This window comes from Podarcis cretensis (assembly GCF_951804945.1).
Source record: "Podarcis cretensis genome assembly, chromosome: 7".
Taxonomy (NCBI): Eukaryota; Metazoa; Chordata; class Lepidosauria; order Squamata; family Lacertidae; genus Podarcis; species Podarcis cretensis.
Window position 1 is genome coordinate 30,874,447 of NC_137176.1, and position 20,972 is coordinate 30,895,418.

Sequence of the window (20,972 nt, forward strand, 5' to 3'; positions counted from 1 at the left end):
TGCCATATTTGCCTCTGTTTTTGTGGTTGTTGTTTTTTAAATGCTGAGCATAGTTTGTAAAAAGTGCACTAGCTTCTTTAGAAAGAACGCTTGAAACATTATCTGTAGTTACCTCTTTTGAAAGCTGCAGAGGGATATTCCTGGGTATTGCAATGCATTCATGTAGTTAGGGTACGTCTCAATGCAGTGTGGGTCACCAAGCTGAAAGCAGCTTGTCAGGGGCTCAACAAACTGCTTGGGAGCTCCAAAAATGTCAAGTGCTTAGCAGGTCACCCTGGTTTGCACCTCATGGTAAGTCAAATAGGTAAGGCTTATTGAAAGTGTGTGGATGTGCTGTCTCCCAGAGAGGAGCTTACACCACCTTTGCTTTTTCCCAATCCTTTTAGCTCAGCATGGTGTGACAGCTAAACCAAGGACTGGCTTTGCATACTGTCCAAACAGCTCATGGTTAGCAAGAAGGTAGCTTAAGCAGAAGTCTGAATTCAGATGACACACTCTGTCAAACCTTGGCCTAGCTGCCTTGCTGACCAGGAAGAAGCAAAGTTTCTCATTGCACCACTCATACACTGGGGGAATTACTGGGGCACCACTTTTCTGTAGTGAAAGCAGGCTGGTGTTCCTGTAGGTTGGAGGGATATGAGACAGACAGACATAGGACAATGGAAAGTGCAACATTTTAAAAAAATTAACCAGATAAATATGGCCTTAAGGTGTCAGAAACATTTCTCTTCCCCCAGGCCTTTGGCAAATGAACAATCAATCACTTTTTAAACAGGGGTGTGTTGTTTTTGCTTGTTACTATGTTATTTATTTTTTGTGTTTTTATATAGTAAATGGCCCTGCGATCCTCACATGAACGGCAGTGTAGTAGTAGTAGTAGTAGTATCAATATCAATAGGGTTTGCCGCTCAATCCTATGGATGTTTACTCAGATGCAAGTTCCACTGAGTTCAGGGGGACTTTACTCTCATATATAAGTGCACATAGGATTGCCACCCTAAGCTTAAAGTTGAAGAATTTTAAGTGGAACTGTGAGCTGGTTGGTTTAGTCAGCGAGCCTATTGCTGACTGTAATCATCAGTTTTTTCAAGGTAGAAAATTGCAGGGTTTAGTCATACATACTGCATGCATCCATTACACGTTATCTTGTATGCATGGTTGTGTAAGCTCACATGCAGCCATGCTTCTCCATCCAATATATAGCAGTTCCTGTTTTTCAGTCTGTGTAAGAGATCACCCAAGACACATTTATCTATTTGTGCGTGAATCTTCATATGCTAAATTTATCTTCTCAAGATCAGACAGGCAGCAAAAAGCAAGTGGCACAGAGAGTACTACTCCAGAAGGAAAAGGTGATTGTTATTCCTTTAGAGTAAAACCACACAAAAAGGAAATACTAGGCTGTGCAGCAGGAAATGCTTTGTGAAGGTTTAGAGTGTCATTTTTTTTTTTTCAAAAGCGCTCAGCATTAGCCTAATTCTGTTCTTGTTGAATGCGACATCTCCCCAACGCCACTCGTGATACATTAAACTGAAGAATAGATGTTTAAGAATGGAAGCCTGGTTATTTGTCACATTTGAACCAGATGGGAATAAATCATTAGAGAACAGTGGAAGATTTTTGAGAGAATATTTATGTACTATTAGAAAACCTTCTAATGCATGAAAATTACACCAGCGTCAACACATATTTACCTGAACTCATGAAAACAGGCCTTTACAAATCACTCTTTCTTGTAAGCTGATAGATTTGGTTGCAACTTTTAATTGCATTTATTTATTTCCTTTATTACATTTATATATACCACCTATATCTTCCAAGGATCTCAGGGTGGTGTACATAGTTCTCATTCTCCTCACTTCATCCTCACAACAATTCTGAGAGGTAGGTTAGGCTAAGAGACGATGACTGTCCCAAGATCACCCAGTGAGCTTCATGGCCGAGTGTGGGATTCAAACCCTGGTCTCTCAGGTCATAGTCCAACACTCTAACCGTTGTGCCACATATGCATTGAGAGGAGAGGAAGGGAAGTTCCACTGCACAGCCACAAGTCTTTGCAGTAATGGAACTACTTTCTTTGAATGCTGCCCTAAGCATCTTAGAATCTGGTTTAGGACAGTGGGGGTGCTTAACTTTGGCTTGACTGTGCACATTAACCTGCAGCCTCTGAAATCCAGAGCACATTTTCAGGATGGGGAAGGGCCATAGTTCAGTGATAGAGCATCTTTTTTGCATGCAGAAGATCCCAGATTCAGCCCCCAGCATCACCAAGTAGGCTGGTGGAGAACCCTGTCTGAAATTGTGGAGAGCTGCTGCCCAGCAGTGTGGGCAGTAATGAGCTAGATGGGTCATTGGTTTGAGTCCATATAAGGCAGCTTATTGTCTTCCTATTTACATAACTTCATTACCCCAGCTGCATAAAGGTGCTCTCTTTCTCTCTGTGCCTCTGTTTCATTTATAAAGCAAAACAATGCTACCAAATGATTTGCAGGTCAGTCATTTTCTTTGTTGACCTCCTGTTGTCTTAGAAATAATGGGATCTTGAGAGTGGTGTGACCAGCCAGAGGAGGAGGAGATTAGGTGAGAAAACAGAAGCTGCTGTTAATTTGGATAAATTGTGTTTCTCATCAAAAACAAAGAAATTTCAAGGGGCAGAATTCCCTGTGCCACTCCTGGCCCCCGTCTAAGACACACTCGGCCTTCACCACTGTGTCTTAAACCCAAATAGGCAGGAAGTTTTTGTGCTGCTACAAATTGGATTCTCTGCCTCTGGACACTGAGTCCTGCAAGAAACAGGTGTGCTGATTCAACAGAGGGAAGGGGTAATGCGACAGGACATTATCAACACCTGAGTTGTTGCCATAGTAATAGCTGAAACACCAAGGAAATTCACAGCATGTCAGACCACGTTTCATGCTTCTCGCAGACATTTTGCACAGGATGTTATTTTATATTCCTGGACTGTGGCTTCACATGGTAGCCCCACCCATGTTTTGGAGACCAAGGGAATTCAGCTTTGTGAGATATTGGACTGGAAATTGGCTTAGTATCAACATTTGAAATGAACAGCAGCTTTTATTTATTTAAGCTACAGCACAGGTGTGGATATTTGAGGGTATCTGTAGCCAGCTGATGACACAGACAGTGAGAGCTTGCATTGCGCCTAGTGGGCCTGGAAGGCAAACCGATTTGTCTTCAGCAAAGGCAGAGCATTGTTGCCTGCTCCCTGGATCAACAGATCAAGGTGAATGTAGTCGAGAGGCACCCCAAGGCACAGTGAGTGGGCTGCATATATTATGTGCAGTGTGTAGGAGCCTGGTACATGCTATCTTATACTCTGGCACTATTGCCCAGAAGGTTGACCACCAATGAGGCATGCTACTTATAGTAGCATAGATAGCTCTGGTGAGATTTAGACAACTACTTTTTGGGGGAGGTTGGGATCCCATTGCAGTCAAGTTGTTGCCGAACTACAGATTCCATCATCCCTGACCATTGGCTATGCTGGCTGGAGCAGAGGGGAGTTTTGGTCCAACAACACCTGGAAAGGCCCCCAACCTTTATCACATCATAACTGTTGTATTATCTCGTTTGGTGAATCTGGCCATTTGGCCAACCAATTGCCCTTGGGGTCCAGCTAAATGGAAAGCCAAGTACTATCACCCCCTTCCTTCTCCGGACTTCTGTGGTGTTGTGGGAGCATAACACTCAGTTCTAGCCATACAGTTAGAACTTCCAAGTGAGGCCAATGAAACAGTGAGGGATTGTCTGAATACACCAGTTCTGCTCGCTTCAGTGGAATAGTTGGAGCAGAACACTGGGAGCATCTCTTGAACACACTTTGTTAAAATGAGTGAGAATTGCGCCAAGGAATGTTCTCCCACACAGCTCCCTATTTGTGCCATAAAGCTTAGGCACCAGAAATCCCTAGTGGGTTGTGCTTATTTACTGGTGCGACATCAAAGTCAAGTTCAAGGGTGCTTTTTCATGATTGTCACAAGCATCAACCAAGTCTGTTCCTTACATGGACGCGCTGTGAAAGAGAGAAAATGTCCGCTGTGTAAAAGTATCCAAGACCTTACTTGAGAGAGAATGCGTTTCATTGGTGTTTTTGCATGTGCTATAATATGGAAAAAATGGACAAATGCCGCTAACTTTGGCAAGAGTGCAAGTGGCCTTTGCTGTTTGTGTCCTGCGCTGTTACTGGTAATACCTGCATACAAGCTGCTGCTGCGATTCGGTTCTTGCCCATATTCCTTCTAACCGCTGCTCTAGATATCTTGGTCTTGGGCAGAATTCTGTGCCCACCCTACATTTGGAGTGGAATCAATGCTTCAAATATGCAGAGGGCCACAGGGCAGTGAAAATATTATGGTTTTAAGCCCCTAGTAGTAACTTGTACATGCTCCAAGCCTTCAGCCCCTGCTTAGCTGAAGGAACCATAGCTGTTCCTTTCAAGCTTGCTTTTTATCTTGTTTATTTATTTATAGTTTATTTTATTTATTAAATTTCTATACCAGCCTTCGAGGATCACAGGATGGTTTATAATATATATAAAAAAAATAAATGCACAATATAAAAAATCCCAAAAATGTACAACATAGTAACAAGCAAAAGCAATTACTCCCCACCCCAATTTAAAAGGCCATATAGATTGTTTAATTAGCCAAAGGCCTGGTTGTAGAGGAAAGTTTTTGCCTGATGCAAGGTACCAGGTGAGCCTCCCTGGGAGTGCACAGGAAATTTTAGGGTCAGGTTCAGCTTGAGCTGTGCCACAATATATATATAGGACATCTTCACTCCCAATCGCGTTCTAAAGCATTAACCCAAAATATCAGAAGATTCCTATATGGATGGGCGATGAAAGCCTCAGTCAGGCAAAGGATAGGATGAGGAAGCTAACTGGATAGAACCCGAGCTCATTTCCTTACAAAGCAGATTAAGCATTTCCTTCTTTCTGTTCAAAGGCTTCATTCCGTTAGCGTTTTCCCAACCATCACAAGACAAGTTAATTGCTTTAAAATCACAGTTGTAATTATTCATGACAAGGGACTCTTGCTTTCTTAAGACTTGTTCACCTAGCTCAGTTTCCTCTGGAGCAGGGACTAAGCAATGCCCACAGGTCATATCCCTCCCACTTAAGATCGCTCCCTGGAGCAATCAGTCCATGAACGAGTCACGTGCCCAGGCTGGGGGGAAACCCTTAATAGGTCAGATATAATCCCGCAGGTCCTAAAGTTGCCCATCTCAGCTCCAGAGAGTCTGATCATTGTGAAAGTTCCTGCTGTCCTATACTCAAGCATCTTATTCCCTGAAAACACAGAATGTGCTGATGACAGTAGAAAGTGACTTCACTATTCAGTCTAAATCATTGTTTTAAGTCTATATTTAGCTTACAAGCTCTTCTTTTTTGATCCCTTGCCATCACAAAAATATAAATAAGAACATTATGTTTTTCAAAGGCACGCTACATTTGAATAGCATCCAGAATCTGTGACAAACAGCCCAAAGCTTTGAACTCGGTGATAACGCTGGCACTTCATCCTTAATTTATGCTGTGGTGGGGAAACATCACATGAGCAGAGAGGGTGGAACTCCACATTTACTTTTGAGTGCACAAGCTTTTAATCCAATCTTTGATATTCCCAGGGTCAGGTTTCAGGGGACTTGTTGCTTATTTGGTTTAGGACTGCATGCAAAATAAATAAATCATTGTGGAGTTATGATGATGGCGGCGGCGGCGGCAGCAGCAAAGATAAAAATGTCCTCTTTGTAGTTCAGTGATGTCTGCAACTCAAATTTAGCTGTCACTGTGTAATGGGGAAGCACAAGATCACATGCACTTAGGCCGCATAGAATGAGGCTACTGTTTTGTAGATGCAAAAAAATAAATCTGCCAGCCTTGCACAGGGATGTTGCCGGCAATCTTTTCAGGAACAGGAGGCCAAGTGTGTCCCTCCAAGTCTGTCTTCTTGGCCCTTGAGACTCTCATTATACCATACTCTCTTGTATTTTTGCCTGGCTGGAATATATCCTTGAACTCCAGGAATCTGGCTGGAGAATAAAGCCAGAGGCGTGTGCAAACCAGCCCTACTTCACAACGCTAACATTTACATGTATTGCTCCGCCCACCTTTGACTTTGGCTCCACCCACCACATGTGTCCCTCAGAAGATTTCCCAGATAGGAATGCAGTCCTCTGAAAAAGGTTCCGTGCCCCTGGTCTCTGGTGAGATGCTTTCAACTGTTAGGATTCAAGCTCAAAGGAATGGGTAGGCAAACAGAGATTCCAGGCAGGCCTAGATGCATTGTTCAAAAAACAGCAACAAAGGTATTTTTGGTGACCTATGCACTGAAGGATGAGAAATACAAACTATAGTCCCTGGTTGTATTTATAACCTGCCTGGGGGCTTTCACTCTATTAGAGTTGAATTATTACTCTGCTCTAGGCAGCACATGTCTGAAAGAGGCATGGCTTCATAAGCGCTTCGTAAGGCTTAGACGGGAAAAATGTTTTCCATCCAAGAGGCCTGTTGCATGCAGAATTTTGTGTGCAGCCGACAGTGAAATGAATTTTCTGCATGTGCATTCTGACACAGCATTAGCTAAAAAGACTTGGGCTCTATCCAACTCAGCACGACTGGAGTTCCACTCACACAACTCTAGCTTTCCTTTCCTCTCTTTCCCCCTTCAGCTCCTTGCATGGCCTCAGAATCTCCTGCAGAGGGTCCAATGCTCTAGAGCAGATTTTGAAGAGAGGGGGAGAAGAGGGCGCTGCGGGGGGAGGGGAGGGAGGGGAAGGGACTGGAATTCTGTTCACCTTAATACAACCCTATACAGTGGTGCCTCGCAAGACGAAATTAATCCGTTCCGCGAGTCTCTTCGTCTTGCGGTTTTTTCGTCTTGCGAAGCACGGCTATTAGTGGCTTAGCGGCTATTAACGGCTTAGCGGCTATTAACGGCTTAGCGGCTATTAACGGCTTAGCGGCTTTAAGAAAAAGGAAACAAACTCGCAAGAACTCGCAAGACGTTTCCTCTTGCGAAGCAAGCCCATAGGGAAATTCGTCTTGCGAAGCACCTCAAAAAATGGAAAACTCTTTCGTCTAGCGAGTTTTTCGTCTTGCGAGGCATTCGTCTTGCGGGGCACCACTGTATCTCTGAAAAATACTGCAGGGGTTACAAAAAAATAGGGATTTGTGTAACCCCTGTAGCAACCACTTTTGCTGAATCACCGGGACCAATTTTGTTGACGTCCTTAAGCTTCCAGCCACTTTTCCAGTTAATAGCGTTTTAGTAGAAGTGGCGTGATATTCTTCATAGTCCCCACATCCCAGTCCAAAAACACATTTAAGATTAGGTTATCAACTGCTGCACCAGTATCAGATCATAAAGCATGAGGCCATTGTTGGACTGACATTACAAGGTCCTACTTGGTAGAGTGGTCATGCTCCCATGAGTAGCATGGACTTGGTAAACCTTTCCCCAAGTCCCCAAAGTGAATTCAGCTATTTCATTTCAGGTTTCTCGCCTCTTCTATAGGCTGGGGAAAGGATTCTATTTTAGGCAGCCCTAAAGCTTGCCATTGAATCTCCACTGGCATGGCCATGAAAGGAAAGCCCTTAATTCACCCCTGTTATTGAATGTAAATTAAATTAAACATAAAGTCAGTCTAGATAGTTGTAAGAGATAAGGCCTAGCATCAACAGGACCTAAGATCAAATTTAGGGTTGCAGCATTCTTCCAGAATTGTGATTAGAGTAGCTCCTGACAAATGGAACAAAAATGCCGCTCTTATCTATGGTTGCAAAGATGAAACTGATTGGACATAATTTAAGAGAGGCATTTGTGTAACATACTGATCTCAACAGGTTGCCCCAACCCTTGGAAAATCCCTGTAATTCTGCTTACTTTATTAAAAGTTCAGTGCATTCAAGGGGAATATAAGTCCTTTTCAGCCATACTCTGCTCTTGGGTAAATGCCTATCACCAACTATTAAATATACGGACTTAACAGTATGACAGAAGTATGACAGATTTGTGAAGACCTCTCCGAGCACTGTTGTCCTACTTTTTTTACATCACTGCATTAGAAATAATTGTTTTGGTACAATGAAGATTGTTGCATGCCAAATGCTCTTTCAGTTGGTAGGCCACCAACAGCATATCTGACTACTGCCCCATATAGGTAAAGGTAAAGGTACCCCTGCCCGTACGGGCCAGTCTTGACAGACTCTGGGGTTGTGCGCCCATCTCACTTAAGAGGCCAGGGGCCAGCGCTGTCCGGAGACACTTCCAGGTCACGTGGCCAGCGTGACATCACTGCTCTGGCGAGCCAGAGCCGCACACGGAAACGCCGTTTACCTTCCCGCTGGTAAGCGGTCCCTATTTATCTACTTGCACCTGGAGGTGCTTTCGAACTGCTAGGTTGGCAGGCGCTGGGACCGAGCAGCGGGAGCGCACCCCGCCGCAGGGATTCGAACCGCCAACCTTTCGATCAGCAAGTCCTAGGCGCTGAGGCTTTAACCCACAGCGCCACCTGCGTCCCTACTGCCCCATATACTCCTCCTCAATAATTCTGATTAAATGTGCATGTAATTGGGCTGGAAGTAACAACTGGGGAAGCTTAATCAACCTACTTCAGCCTTACTTTCTATGGAAAAAAGTACCATGAAATCAAATAAATGCAGAGTCATAAAGAGCAAGCAAGGAAAGCAGTGTTAATTGCCTCCATGTGTCTCTACAGTCTGACATATCAGGTAAGTTTTCTCTAGTTTTTGAAAAGTGGACATTGCACATCCATGATGCCACCACCAAGAAGGCACTTTAACAAGGAGCCCTGTCTTGGACTCCCTCAACATTTGATGGAGTTATGAAGAATCAGTGGTGGGTGTGAAATTAACAAATCATGCATTCAGTCCAGTATTCAGAAATAATAGGCAGCCTTTTAGTACAAGAGATGTCTCTTGGTGGCCTCACATCTAATGTTAAGATGGCAGAAACAGCAGTTAAAAACCAGCCACTGGACACAGATGAGGAACTGGAAAATAAAGCAGCATTTCTCTTAACTTCCCCTCTCCCCTTCCCTTTGGTCAGCACAAGAAATCAGTGTATCGCTTTGGGGAAGAATGACATTTTGGAACACTTCTCTTTTGCCCTACAGCTAAGTCAAAGGCCTACAGTAGAAGAGCTGCGCGAAAGGAAAATTCTCATCCGCTTTAGTGATTATGTGGAAGTGGCAGATGCTCAGGACTATGACAGGCGGGCAGACAAGCCATGGACACGGCTCACAGCTGCTGACAAGGTACGTAGCTTAGGGGAAGCCTTGGGCTTGAACCTTGGTCTAATGCAGGGGTAGCTAACGTAGGACTGTAATTTTCATCAGCCCCAACCAGCATGGTCCATAGTCACTGATGATGGGAGCTCATCAGCACCCTCCACAATGTCCTTACATAAGTCTATTTGCATAAGCCCATTTGTTAATTAATCTATGGTTACTTCAATGCACAGAAATTCATATTGAAATATGCATTTTTGAACATCTTTTCTCCCAAAGAATGAATGCTTAAGTGTGTTTTTATCTTGATGTACACATTTTTATAAGCTGTTGAGCCAAAAATTGCATCAGAAAATTTGGGGAAGTGCAAAAACCAAAGGATGACTGTGGTTGGATCTGCACAATAGTCTAGGAGGTGCAGTTCAAGTCAGCTCATACAAGGAATTTGCAAAAGAATTGCTTCTTAAAGCATGCCTGTTTGATGGCGCTACAACTGGATTTTTTGTGCTTTCCCTGCCAAGTCTCTTTAATTTTCCCATCACAAACATTAGCTTACACTTGCTTAAATTTGCATTAATTCCAGTAAATCTGTAGGACATTTACACCATCACCAAACCTGGAATGAGGGAAATCAAGCCTGTAATTATTTGAGAAATACTTTGTTGACAACACTTGCATGCATTTTTTTGCTGAGCAATTCCACCAGAGGAATAGATTTTGCAAGCTGTTTCTGTACAGGATACCACAGAACTGAGATAAGAAATTATTCTGTGTTTACTTACCGTGGCACTCAGGCTTGCCACATATTCAACCATGGAGTGACAATCAGGTCTGTGTTTCTTAAGGTGATAGCTATGTTTTGTCAATCTTTATTCTCAATCCCAGTGGTCTCTTTAATGTCTGGTTTAACGTACCAAGTATCTTGAGTTACAAAAAGAGGCCTTCTTGCAACACACCACCTATCTTACACCTATCTCCCAAAACTGTTTGACTGGAGACAGTAGAATAAAAGGTATTTTTCCATGGAAAATGGTACCCCTTTCAAACCACACCCAGCCCTCTTAAAAACCACAGTCTTTCACCAGTCTTGGTTAGATCTGAGTTAGATCTGGCCTCTCAGGATACAGTCTAGCCTATCAAGCCCCCATTGATTCTGTGTGGATTTCTGCCATCACAGAACCTATGGCGAAAAATAAGCAGCACAGGAGATAACACAGATACATTATAAATCACTCAACATTTGTGTGCTAGAAGAAGAGGTCATGTGCACTCTTCCGGAGAGTTCATCTTTGCAGCCTGATAGTCCTCCTGCAGTTAGTGGCATGTCTATTCCTGTTTGTGAGGATGCTTTATCACAGCTTGGAGGAAAGTCAAACTGACAGCTTTCACTAAAAGGAGACAGTTAATGCTCCATGGTATTTGCCCATGCTCCTGACGGACAAGATTTGACTTCTTGAAAGATGTGATATACCCCTTTTGAAAATTCTTTTGACACTATTAGATTGATGTAGAAGAATCTCTAGTAGAAATTGAAATGTGGTCTGAGGTTGTTGGGTCTTCAGCAGCAAAAGACCCAGGTCGTAAGATTTAAGTAGTGATGACCTTCAGGCAGAGTGATCTCCATTAAATCTGTCTTTTTCCTGGTTGGTGTGATGATTTATGTTTGGCAGATCTGTGTTCCCAAAGTCCAGTGTGTAAGAACTAGGAATGAGTACCAAACTCACCAGCAAAGGACAAGGGAACTCAAGAAGTATGTCTCTGCCTCGTGGCTTCTTCTGTGGCTAGCAGGCAAAAGCTCATGCAACCTGGACTCCCCCCCCCCCTTGAAATAAAATACAGCCATCATACGTGTCAAATGCACACTCAGTATTTACAAGTGCATGAGTTTTTGCCTTCTACAGCACAAGCCATTTTGAAGATCAAAAACTGCACGAGGTTCCTGTTTTCATATTTGGTGAGAGTGTACCATGGTCGATGCCTTTTGGGGGAAAGTCTTTTATCTATCTCTCCTAATTCGGCAATTGCTTTACTCTCACTAGATTTAACCCTAAATTCTACCCTTATATCTAAAGAATTAATTTCCTTCCTGTTCACAGCAGCTAGAATAGTTATCCTTTTCTTAAAATAGTCAGCAATTCTGTGCATGCATACTTGGGAGAAACGTCCCATTAGACCGTGGCCCTTGCTTCTAGTCAATATGTATTGGATCCAGGTGTACAACACACTGACAGGTGAGCATCCCAAGTGTCACCCAGGCTGCTATAACGTATCACATTCCGAGTGGTGGCTCTAGCAAGCTACTGATCTGGTAAGAGACAGACCACTTTCTATTTAGTGCCCATCTATTCATAATTTAGAAAAGTGGAATGTACCTTCAGACTGCTTTTCAGCTGCATATTTACGTGCTTCTATTTGTCCCCTGCAGGCGGCAATTCGCAAAGAGCTCAATGAGTTTAAAAGCACTGAAATGGAAGTTCACGAATTAAGCAGGCATTTAACAAGGTGAGATGCTTTTTTAAAAATAATAATTAAAAATTACTGAAAAAGCAGATTTCCAGTACAAACTCCATCAGCATAAGGCCCATATGTAGCTCTGACAAATATTTGGTTTAAAAAAAACTCCAGGAGCCCTTCATTGTCAGTATGTATTTAATTTTTTTGTATACTATTGATCTGTAGTATTTACTAGATGTAAGGCTTGCCTTGGGCTGTATACAATGAAATTTGCAACTACATTTGCAGCTTCATTTCCATAGAAGCAGAAACATGGCAGGAATGGTGTATACATATATTTACTATTATTATGCAAAGGGGGGTGGTTTAGCCCTGGAATTTTTTCCAGATGGGTAATAAAGGTCTACATTTCTGTTTCTGAAAACGCTGCTGTACCACTCAACTTTGTATCACAGAATTTAAGAACTTACGAAGAGTCCTGCTGGGTCAGACCAAAGGATTGAATGTTGCATGGAGTGTGTTTGTGTATGGGCCAGTTATACTGGGGAACCTCTTATCTATTTGAACACAGAATCCTACCCTCCTAACCCTGTGACAAGAAACCACCAGGGCTCGTTTTCCATGTCTATTTGTACCTATCCCCCCCTCCATCTTGATTTTTATGCTGTTGAGTCATCCCACTTACACAAACCCCCAATAAGCCCCTATTATAAAATCATTAGGAAGGTAATGAGATCTTTGTGCCATTATGGAAATGAGTAATGGGCAGACTTAATATGTGTATGTGTTGCTTTTCTCTTGTGGCAGATGAAGGAGCTCTTATGAGAGTGAAATACTGTGTAAAATAAAAGACCCCGGGAACCTCTTATGACATATTGCAGTGTAGTTCACACAACAGTTGCACGGTAGTTTTATGTATGAATGACTCTCTGGTGGAGGAATATAATTGAGGATTCTTAGAATGTGCAAGTCAGTTAGGACAGTCACAGTGGCTTTGGGTAGAATTAATCTCTTCCATTCCCAGGAAGACAACCTGGTAGTCCTTCTGCTACCCAGTTCTTCCCCAACCTGGTGCCCCCCAGATGCTTTGCACTACACCTTCCGTCTGCCCCAGCCAGCATGCTGATGGTAGTTTTACTTCAAAATGTCCGGTGGGCACTAGGTTGGAGAAGGTTGCTATGTGCCATCCCACCTATAAGGATGAATTGTTGAGAGGTCTTCATTCCCACAGCAACTCCCAACTCACTTCTCTATGGTTCGCAGGACTGTTGAGGGATTAGGTTTTTATTGGATATTTCAGACACAAAGCTCTGTCATGATTCTGAATGTTTGGGGAAAAATATGCAACCATCAAATTGGTTGACTCATTCAAACACAACTGGATTTACTTTCTTTTCCTTCTCCGTCCCCTTTTTTAATTTTAGGTTTCATAGACCATAGAAATTGAGCACTCCACCATCTTCAAAACATATCTGGAAAGAACCATAAGTGCTGGTACCATTCACTTCTCTGTTAATGTACAATGTAAATTTCCTGGACTGCCTTTTTAAAAACCAAGAAGAGGAGGAAGAAGACGACAACAACAGGGAAGCTTGTGTTTTCCTGTACTTGGTAGAACTACATCATGAGACATGTTGGGACAACTTTCAGCAACCGAAGCCACCCATGACAAGAATTGGGCCAGGAGTTGGCACTCATTTTCGAAACTCTGCTGTGTGGATTCCCCATCCTCATCCAAGATCAGCCGTTAATGCATCCCGTCTTCCTTCAAGCATCTCCCATCTGACTCCAAAGAAAGCTGAAGCCAGTTGGTGTTGGGCATAGACCTGCTGGACAAAAGCTCAGACAAGGCCTACCATCCTTCTGGGTCAACACTTTGAGCAATCACTTCTTTCTGTTTGAGAGCACCTTAGAAAGATGCGGGGGAAGGCCAAGACCCGCTCAGAGGATCTACCTATCTTTGACACTTCACAAGAATCATCCCTGGAGGATCTCTTGGCTGGCTGGCTGGCTGGCTGTCACCCATTTGTTTTGTGAGGGAAACACCCAGAAGATTCCTTGTCACCCATCTCTTTCATTCAAGTGACCCCCCTCCCCCCTTTGCTGCAAAAAGTGATGTTTTGAAATTGTTGCCGATTATTACAGGGATATTCAGTAACATGCTTATTACCTTTACGGACAGAACGAGTCAGGATGCCTTTTGCCCTGCTTGGTAACTTCCTGCTTTCATTTACACCTGCATAAAGAGGCTGGATGGCAGAGCAGCTCCTTCCAGTTAACCAAATTGATACAGCACACCAACTTTACTTAGATGCTGCAGGTCCCGTAAGGTGTGCAGTGCAGAGAAGAAAGGAGCTCAAGATCATTGTAGGGTCAATTTTGCTCTGTGCGCATGGATACGTTTATTTTTTAAGAGCTGGGATTTCTGTTGTGTAGAACACTACCTGGTGTAAATAACAAAATATGTGGTCATGAATGTCCCAGCATGATACTGAGAACCAAAGCATTTGGATTGGATTTGTGGAGGGGTTTTTTTGTTGTTGTTGTTGTTGTTAAGGCATTGGCTCTTCTCTTAATAGGATGACCCTTGCACATTGGATAGTGTTCCAGATCCCTGTCTTTGATAGCACTTTGGCAAAGCCCACCAATTTGATGCCTCCTGGTAAGGAACCCCCACTCTCTTTCAGCAGCTGAGCCCTGAGCATGCCTCTCCCAAGTGAAGTTCACTTCTCACACTTTTCCACTGGTGTTAAGAAGTTTGTATAGGGCAGCATAACTTTTCTTTTTGAACAGAACACTTGGTAACCTGCATTTTCTCCTCACCCCGTGGAAAAGGCCCTCTCTCTTCCTCAGCCCGAGTCAAATAAAAGCAGGCCTGTTTAGTGGTGCACTTTTTTTTCCTTACTTTTTTTAGCTGAGGAGGCTACACTGGGGTGATAAGGCATTCCCCACCATCACTGGGCACCACAGCTAGTGAGTGGGCACAATGCTGTGAAAAGCTTTTACATATTACGCATTTATCAACAGTTGTGTGGTAGGATGCCAGGGGATTCACAAGGTGTGGTTATGGGTCTGTTTTCTTCGTTGAAGCACAGGGCAAGGCTCAGCATTCTGTACTGAGTGGCTTGGAGGACGCACAAGGGGTCAATTTACCTGCTGGTTTATCCCCCGTGTGCCAGTTAAAAATACAGATTATGGCTACGGTTACAAACCAGACAAGGTAGAACATTTCCTCCTAACAATAAGATTGCCAAATTCTGTGCAAGTGAAACCACTTATTCTGGTTTTACTGTGATTTGTGATACACTTGGTTAAAGAAGTATGCTGAGTCTTTTCCCACATTTCTGCCAACATTAATTTCCAAGTGGGCTGGGCTATCAGTTTAGCACTTAACACATGCAATTGGGGAGCCTATTCACAAGTCTTGTAGCTTTTCAAGACCTAGCGCTCAGCCCAGTGTTATCCACGTGCAAAGGAGCATCTTCCAGAGCTAGTACAGTGGCACTTCTTTGAAGATGCCCCCTTGCCTTACATTAAGATACCATTGAGCTGATCTGGGAGTGACTACATACTGTCTTGCCGTTGTGCCCATAGGTACATTTGGAAATAGATGGGTCCACTCTGCTGACCCTTAGCGGCTTCCTTTACTTGCATGCAATGGGCTATTGCATGGAACATTGAATTTGCTTGTTTTCTGCAGGCAGGCAGGTTCCTAGCAGGCTTGCGTGTGCAAAACACCTGTTCCAAAACCTCAGTGTCCCTACCATGCAAACAAAGAAAGAAGCCAATTATTGGATCAAGGCAATGCACTGTATTCACTTCCAAAAAGTAGCACTAAACAAATGGATATTTATTTCCCCCTGTAACATAGAAATGGATCTAGCGAAACTTTCATTTGAAAAATGGCTTACTTTTCAAGTCTGCTTAATGCTTGTCTTGCCTGGAGCAGAGCCATTCAACTGTTCCCCTAGCACAGTGATCACAGGTGACGGGAAGTGTGCACTCCACTACAAATGCCTAATGCAATGCTTTCCCTCTGAAATCTATGGAGATGGGGCTTTACTGTCATCCTGCTTCCATTCATTTCAGCAGGGGTTGCATAGATGTCTCATTTATTTCCCCTAGCATGAGCAGTGAACTTTTGCATTCACTTAAATATGCCTCTATGATTCACATGCAGATGAAGGTTATCTCGCACAGAGCTGCAATTTCTCTTGCTGCATGGACAAAAACCATTTCCTCCCTCCCTCAAAATCTGTCAAAGGGTAGTGATTTGAAGATGTTGCTGCATATGGCAAACAGCGTTGAAAATTGTTCCCTGCACCCGCCTGTTCATCCAGCCGAACTTTATTCTTGTGTGAACAGAAAAGCAAGGGAAGGGTACACCTGAGCATCTCAGTGGTTCTGGAACCAGTGCATTTTCCAGTTACTCTCCAAGTCAAGTGTATGTACATAGTTTTGTCTTTGTATAGGAGTGAATGTGGTGACAGTCAAACCTGTGATCTTCCAGTATTGTAATTTAACAGATTATGGCTGTATGGGGGGGGGGGAGTAAAAACCAGAACAAAATGTAAATACCTAGAGGAAACACTAAAACTGAATCTCTACATCCTAGGGTTTTTGTACATATTGAAACTGCATGGTATTTAAATTGTCTCTGATGTATGCAGTTTCTTTAAAAAAAATCATTTTAAAAGAAAAAACGTTGTCTTTTTTTCCTTGCCTGCTATTGATTCTACAGTTATTTATGATGCAGGGCTGCAAGCTGCACGGAAGTGACATCTAATTTATTTACCTCGAATATGCTGCCTTCCTTCCTGTTTAGGTTTCCAGGCCACTAAACAGCAACTTGAGTCTCACTACAAACAATAAACAACAACAAACCAGAACCAACTGAATGCTGAACAACAACATGATAGTGGCTAAAAGCTCAAAGGGGCCCTTTCTTTGCAGAATTGCTCCCTCTAGCATGCAGGAAACGTAACAAGGAACACAGATAACCAGGAAGTATAAATCAGCATCGTTTGAGTGGCTGGCAGAGCAATCCAAACTATAGGAAGCCAGAGTAATATATGCCAAGGTAAATTATGCTGGTGTAATCTTACATGCCATTTTTTGATTTGGAACACCCTTTCTGCCAGTGTAACTTGCTAGGTCATGTGACAGAGCCAAAAGGAGCCTGGAAAAGGGGCAAGTCTCGCCTTGCCGCCACCACCCACACTGCTTTTTCAGGAATAACTCTGGCTTTGGCTGTGCCAAAGCTACACTGGTGTAACTCTGACAGAACCTTATTATCAGTGCCATTTTCCTAGAAAAAGAGGTGCCAGAGCTCACCACATGGGCTTCTCTTAGAATGGCAATGGCACCCACCTGAGAGGTGCCAGAGTTGAGCTCTGGTGAGCTCCAGCTAGGGAAAAAAAGCCCTGCTTCTTATTATAACAAGAAAATTTATAATTTGTTCTTTCTAATTTTATGAAAGAGAGCAAGAAAACCCGAAACACTATAGTTATGGCAACCCTGGCAATCAGTGCACTATTTCAAAAAGCGAAAATCTAGCTTTTTTTTCTTCAAGGTTTTGCAAAAAAAGCCAAAAAGTTTCTGAATATATGGCAACCCTAGATTCTACATAACTAGTTGGGTCTCTACCAAAAGGCTTACTTGCTTTCATCACCTCCCACCCCTAAATACGAAACAGACTTATTGATGAAAGAACATGCCACAAACTGAGTAACACAATGCACAAAAGGAAAATTCTCTCTGCAATCTTATTCTTTGTACGTACAACAGGGTGATTAGATATGAACTTTCCACTGACATTTAAATGGCGGCGTTTGATTGACTTCTAGACACTGCAGAAGGCTTCTTGCAGCCTTTAAAAAACATTGATCTAAAATTGCTATTGTTCGTGTGAAAAGTTCAGCACAGCTCGTTTATCTCATCGCATCAACTTCAAGTAGCACCAGCGTTCCACAGAGGAAAAGGTTTGGGGGTTTCTGGGTTGTTTTTTTAATAGTCTGGCACCTGAGCTTTAAATAGTGGTTTACAGCTGTGCGTCTCAGCATCCATGCACTAACTGACACGGTTGATGGAAGATGGTTAACACCAACATCAGTCATAAATAGGGATTTTATCAGAAAGCAACTACAGTGGTACCTCAGGTTAAGTACTTAATTCGTTCCGGAGGTCCGTACTTAACCTGAAACGGAGCCCGATTTCTGTTCTCATCCTGAACCCGACGCACTATTTCTGGGTTAGCAGAGTCTGTAACCTGAAGCATACGTAACCCGAGGTACCACTGTACTGACCACATTCTCTGCCATATTAAAGTAATCTGCGGTCGAAGCACACGGATTAGGAGAGCTGAGCATTCTGCAAGACTGAGAGTTTCCCAAATTAATAAAGCAGAAGGCTGAAATGGGGGGGGGGGGGAGGGTGTCAATATTCTGCTAGCATGCTAGCATCATCTAAAATGGGCACAGTTGCTACCCTGCATGCTTCAGCTGGTTAACCAGTTAGGATCCATTACATGGTCTAATGTAATAATGGGTTATATAACACTACTATTGTATGAAAGTACTAACATTCTGAGGAACATCAATATGGAGGTGAGCACAGAGGACTGGGACACCATTAAAGTTGACAAGTGGGTGGGATGGTGGAAAAGGCGCTTTCCAAACACAAAGGGTACAGGAAACATGAGGCTGGTTATCTAGGGCACCCTTCCCCAAGCTGCTGCCCTGCATAAGTTTTGGATTTCAACTCTTGTGCCAGATAGGAGCTGTAGCTCAAACACTGGCAAGGCACACAGGGAGCAAAAGACTCAGGCATAGGGGGAACACTTCTCCTTGCTGCATAAGGTAAGGGAACAGAGTGGGCAAAGGAAGCGAAGAGAGTAAAGGAGCTGTTGAGTGAACATTCCTCTACTTAAGTCACAACTTTCCACATCACTAGGCAAGGCAACTAAATTTTTAAACAATTTAAAATGAAAAGCAAACCATGATGCAAGGAAGAGCAGCACAGAGGGACCTTTTGAAAGGCAAAGGAACCTGGCGTTTTATTTTAGTTAAAAGGACATCACGTACCAAGCCTGTGAGAATCAGTATTTTATTGTCAGTGCTTAACTGCCTACCAGGATTGGAGGGATCTCCCAGGTTGGCTGGTGATGGTTTCACATGCTGGGTGGATCTGAAAAGGGAGCAGAAAACCAAAGTGATCAGGGGATTTGGAGGAACACTGCCAAAATGAAAAGTTGTGTCCTCTGAGGAGACTCAAGCTTAGAAGCAAGGCAATGAACCAGGATCATGATTGAGGTGTAGAAAGTGAATGGAGAAAAGGCTTTGCTCCTGCTTCATAATACCAGAACCTGTAGTCCAATGAAGCTGAAGGCTGGGCAATTCAGCACAAGCAAAAAAGAGGTACTTCACCACACAGTGCATAGCTGAACGATGGAATTTGCTGCCACAAGTTGTGGAAATGATGGCCACTAGATTGGATTGACTTCAAAATCAGGCTAATTCATGGGTACCAATGGCTACGAGTCCAAATAGCTATATACTGTCTTCAGGATCAGAGCCACTACACCTCTTGGTCCTGGGGAACAGCAGCAGGAAGGAGAAGTTGCCATCATATCCTGCTTGCAGGCTTCTCACAGCCATCTGGTGGGCCACCAGGGCAAAAAGAATGCTGGACTGGATAGGTCTCTGGCCTGATCCAATAGAGATAATCTTTAAGTTCACAGTATCAAGCTGTTCAGAGGGCCGGCAGAACTGACAGCGATGCCCCCACATCATCTAACTCACAGAGTGCCCCCCACCACAGGTCTGTTAATCCCAAAACTAAAAACCAGATCAAAACAGCTCAAGAGCAGTGCTGTTTTTCTAGAAAAAGAGGTGCTGGAGCTCACCCTGAATGCCTCCCTTGTTCTCTTATAATGGCAATAGCGCCCACCTGAGAGGTTCTGGAACTGGGTTCCGGTGAGTTCCAGCTCAAAAAAAGAGCCCATGTCAAGAAAATAAGGATAATCCAGAAGCCTACACAGTAGTCATCACCAGCACCTACTTTAAAAATTATGTATTTGGGACTCTCTAGTTCCAGCCAGGAGCTACCACTGAACACAATTTCTACATACAAACAAACAAATCAGGGATCAAATTTTGAACTAAACATATCCCAAGGACCAACATTAACTGTACCCCCTGACACCCCTAAATGTGAACAAGGCACATGCAAAGAGCTCTAATCCCTTCTGCCCCAATATAAAGAGCAGGAGAAACCAACAGAATGACTCTGTTATGTACCTTGAGTTGCCTCCTCCTATATCCCACTCTTGGACTGCAAAGGTAAAAGGGGGGAAGCTCTGCCAAAGCTGCTTTCTGTTCATTCCAGTGCAGTGGGGAAAGAGGATCCGTATGCTAGGAACCTCGGGAGGTAACCCTGGAGGCAAGGCCTGTGCGGCCAGTTTCCTAACCCTATGGGAGGACCTTGCAAGGATCTGAAAATCTGCAACAGGGTTTTAAGAGGCAGCTCCTGTTCAGGAGAACATCTCAGTTTAACCAGATTTATTGAATTAAAGCCAAATTAGTGCCATGAGGAATGAGTGAGAGAAAACCAGGCAGGAATCTATTCCAGAGAGTAAAAAAAAAAAGTCCTTCATTATGGCTCCTGTTTTGCACACCCCATAAACAAGGTTACTTGGAAACAAATCCAACTCAACTGATATAAATGAGACTCTACTTGCAGGCAAGGTGTTGCAGACTTCAGATGACTTAAAACCACCCCTTCTAGATATAATTATACACTTCCATCAGATACGGTGGCAGCAATTTTATTGCTCCCCCATCTCCTTTGTTAAAATAATTTTAAGTAGGTTTTGTTGAGGAAGGAAGGACAAAGGGAAGGCAAATGAAATAAAAGTGTACCGGTGGGCAGCATGGTCTCAGACTGAATGTGCAGGGGTCCCACAATGTTTGTGCCACAGCTCAATCGCTTTGCTCACTATTGCATCCGTGTTATCTTGAGGTATCTACAAAAGATAGAAAGAGATATTCAGTTTGAGGTATTCCAGTACTTCAATATCTCAGGCAGCAAACCTAAAGGCAGCTAAAGACCAGTCACTATAGGATTGCTCTTCCAAACTCCTGCCATATCCATTCACGCCAATTGCTAATCACGCACACAGAGCACACTCCTTTGCTTGTTTAGTTTCAAGTAACAAGTAGCTCCCTTCATGCAAACAGTTTGGTGTG

General features: G+C 43.3%; 2 protein-coding genes across 16 annotated transcripts in view; one reads left to right on the forward strand and one right to left on the reverse strand.

Moving 5' to 3' along the window:
• PHACTR1 (phosphatase and actin regulator 1) overlaps positions 1-16,273 on the forward strand; it is a 255,596-nt gene extending 239,323 nt beyond the window's left edge. For all 9 annotated transcript variants that reach the window (XM_079984989.1, XM_079984993.1, XM_079984990.1 and 6 more), the window contains 3 exons: positions 9,160-9,300; positions 11,699-11,775; positions 13,152-16,273. In XM_079984989.1, coding sequence (XP_079841115.1) covers positions 9,160-9,300; positions 11,699-11,775; positions 13,152-13,167 — 234 coding nt within the window. In that variant the 3' untranslated portion in view covers positions 13,168-16,273. The remainder of the gene's footprint in view (positions 1-9,159; positions 9,301-11,698; positions 11,776-13,151) is intronic.
• Positions 1-20,972, reverse strand: part of LOC307220911 (TBC1 domain family member 7) — a 41,764-nt gene that overhangs the window by 7,899 nt on the left and 12,893 nt on the right. For 3 of the 7 annotated variants that reach the window (XM_079985092.1, XM_079985090.1, XM_079985091.1), the window contains exons 8-9: positions 20,646-20,749; positions 18,818-18,912 (exon numbers count right to left, since the gene is read on the reverse strand). In XM_079985092.1, the coding sequence (XP_079841218.1) occupies positions 20,663-20,749 (87 nt within the window). In that variant the 3' untranslated portion in view covers positions 18,818-18,912; positions 20,646-20,662. Of the gene's footprint in view, positions 1-14,273; positions 15,488-16,522; positions 16,587-18,817; positions 18,913-20,645; positions 20,750-20,972 lie in introns of those variants that run through there. The other 4 variants (XR_013841152.1, XR_013841150.1, XR_013841151.1 and 1 more) reach the window with 4 other exon arrangements.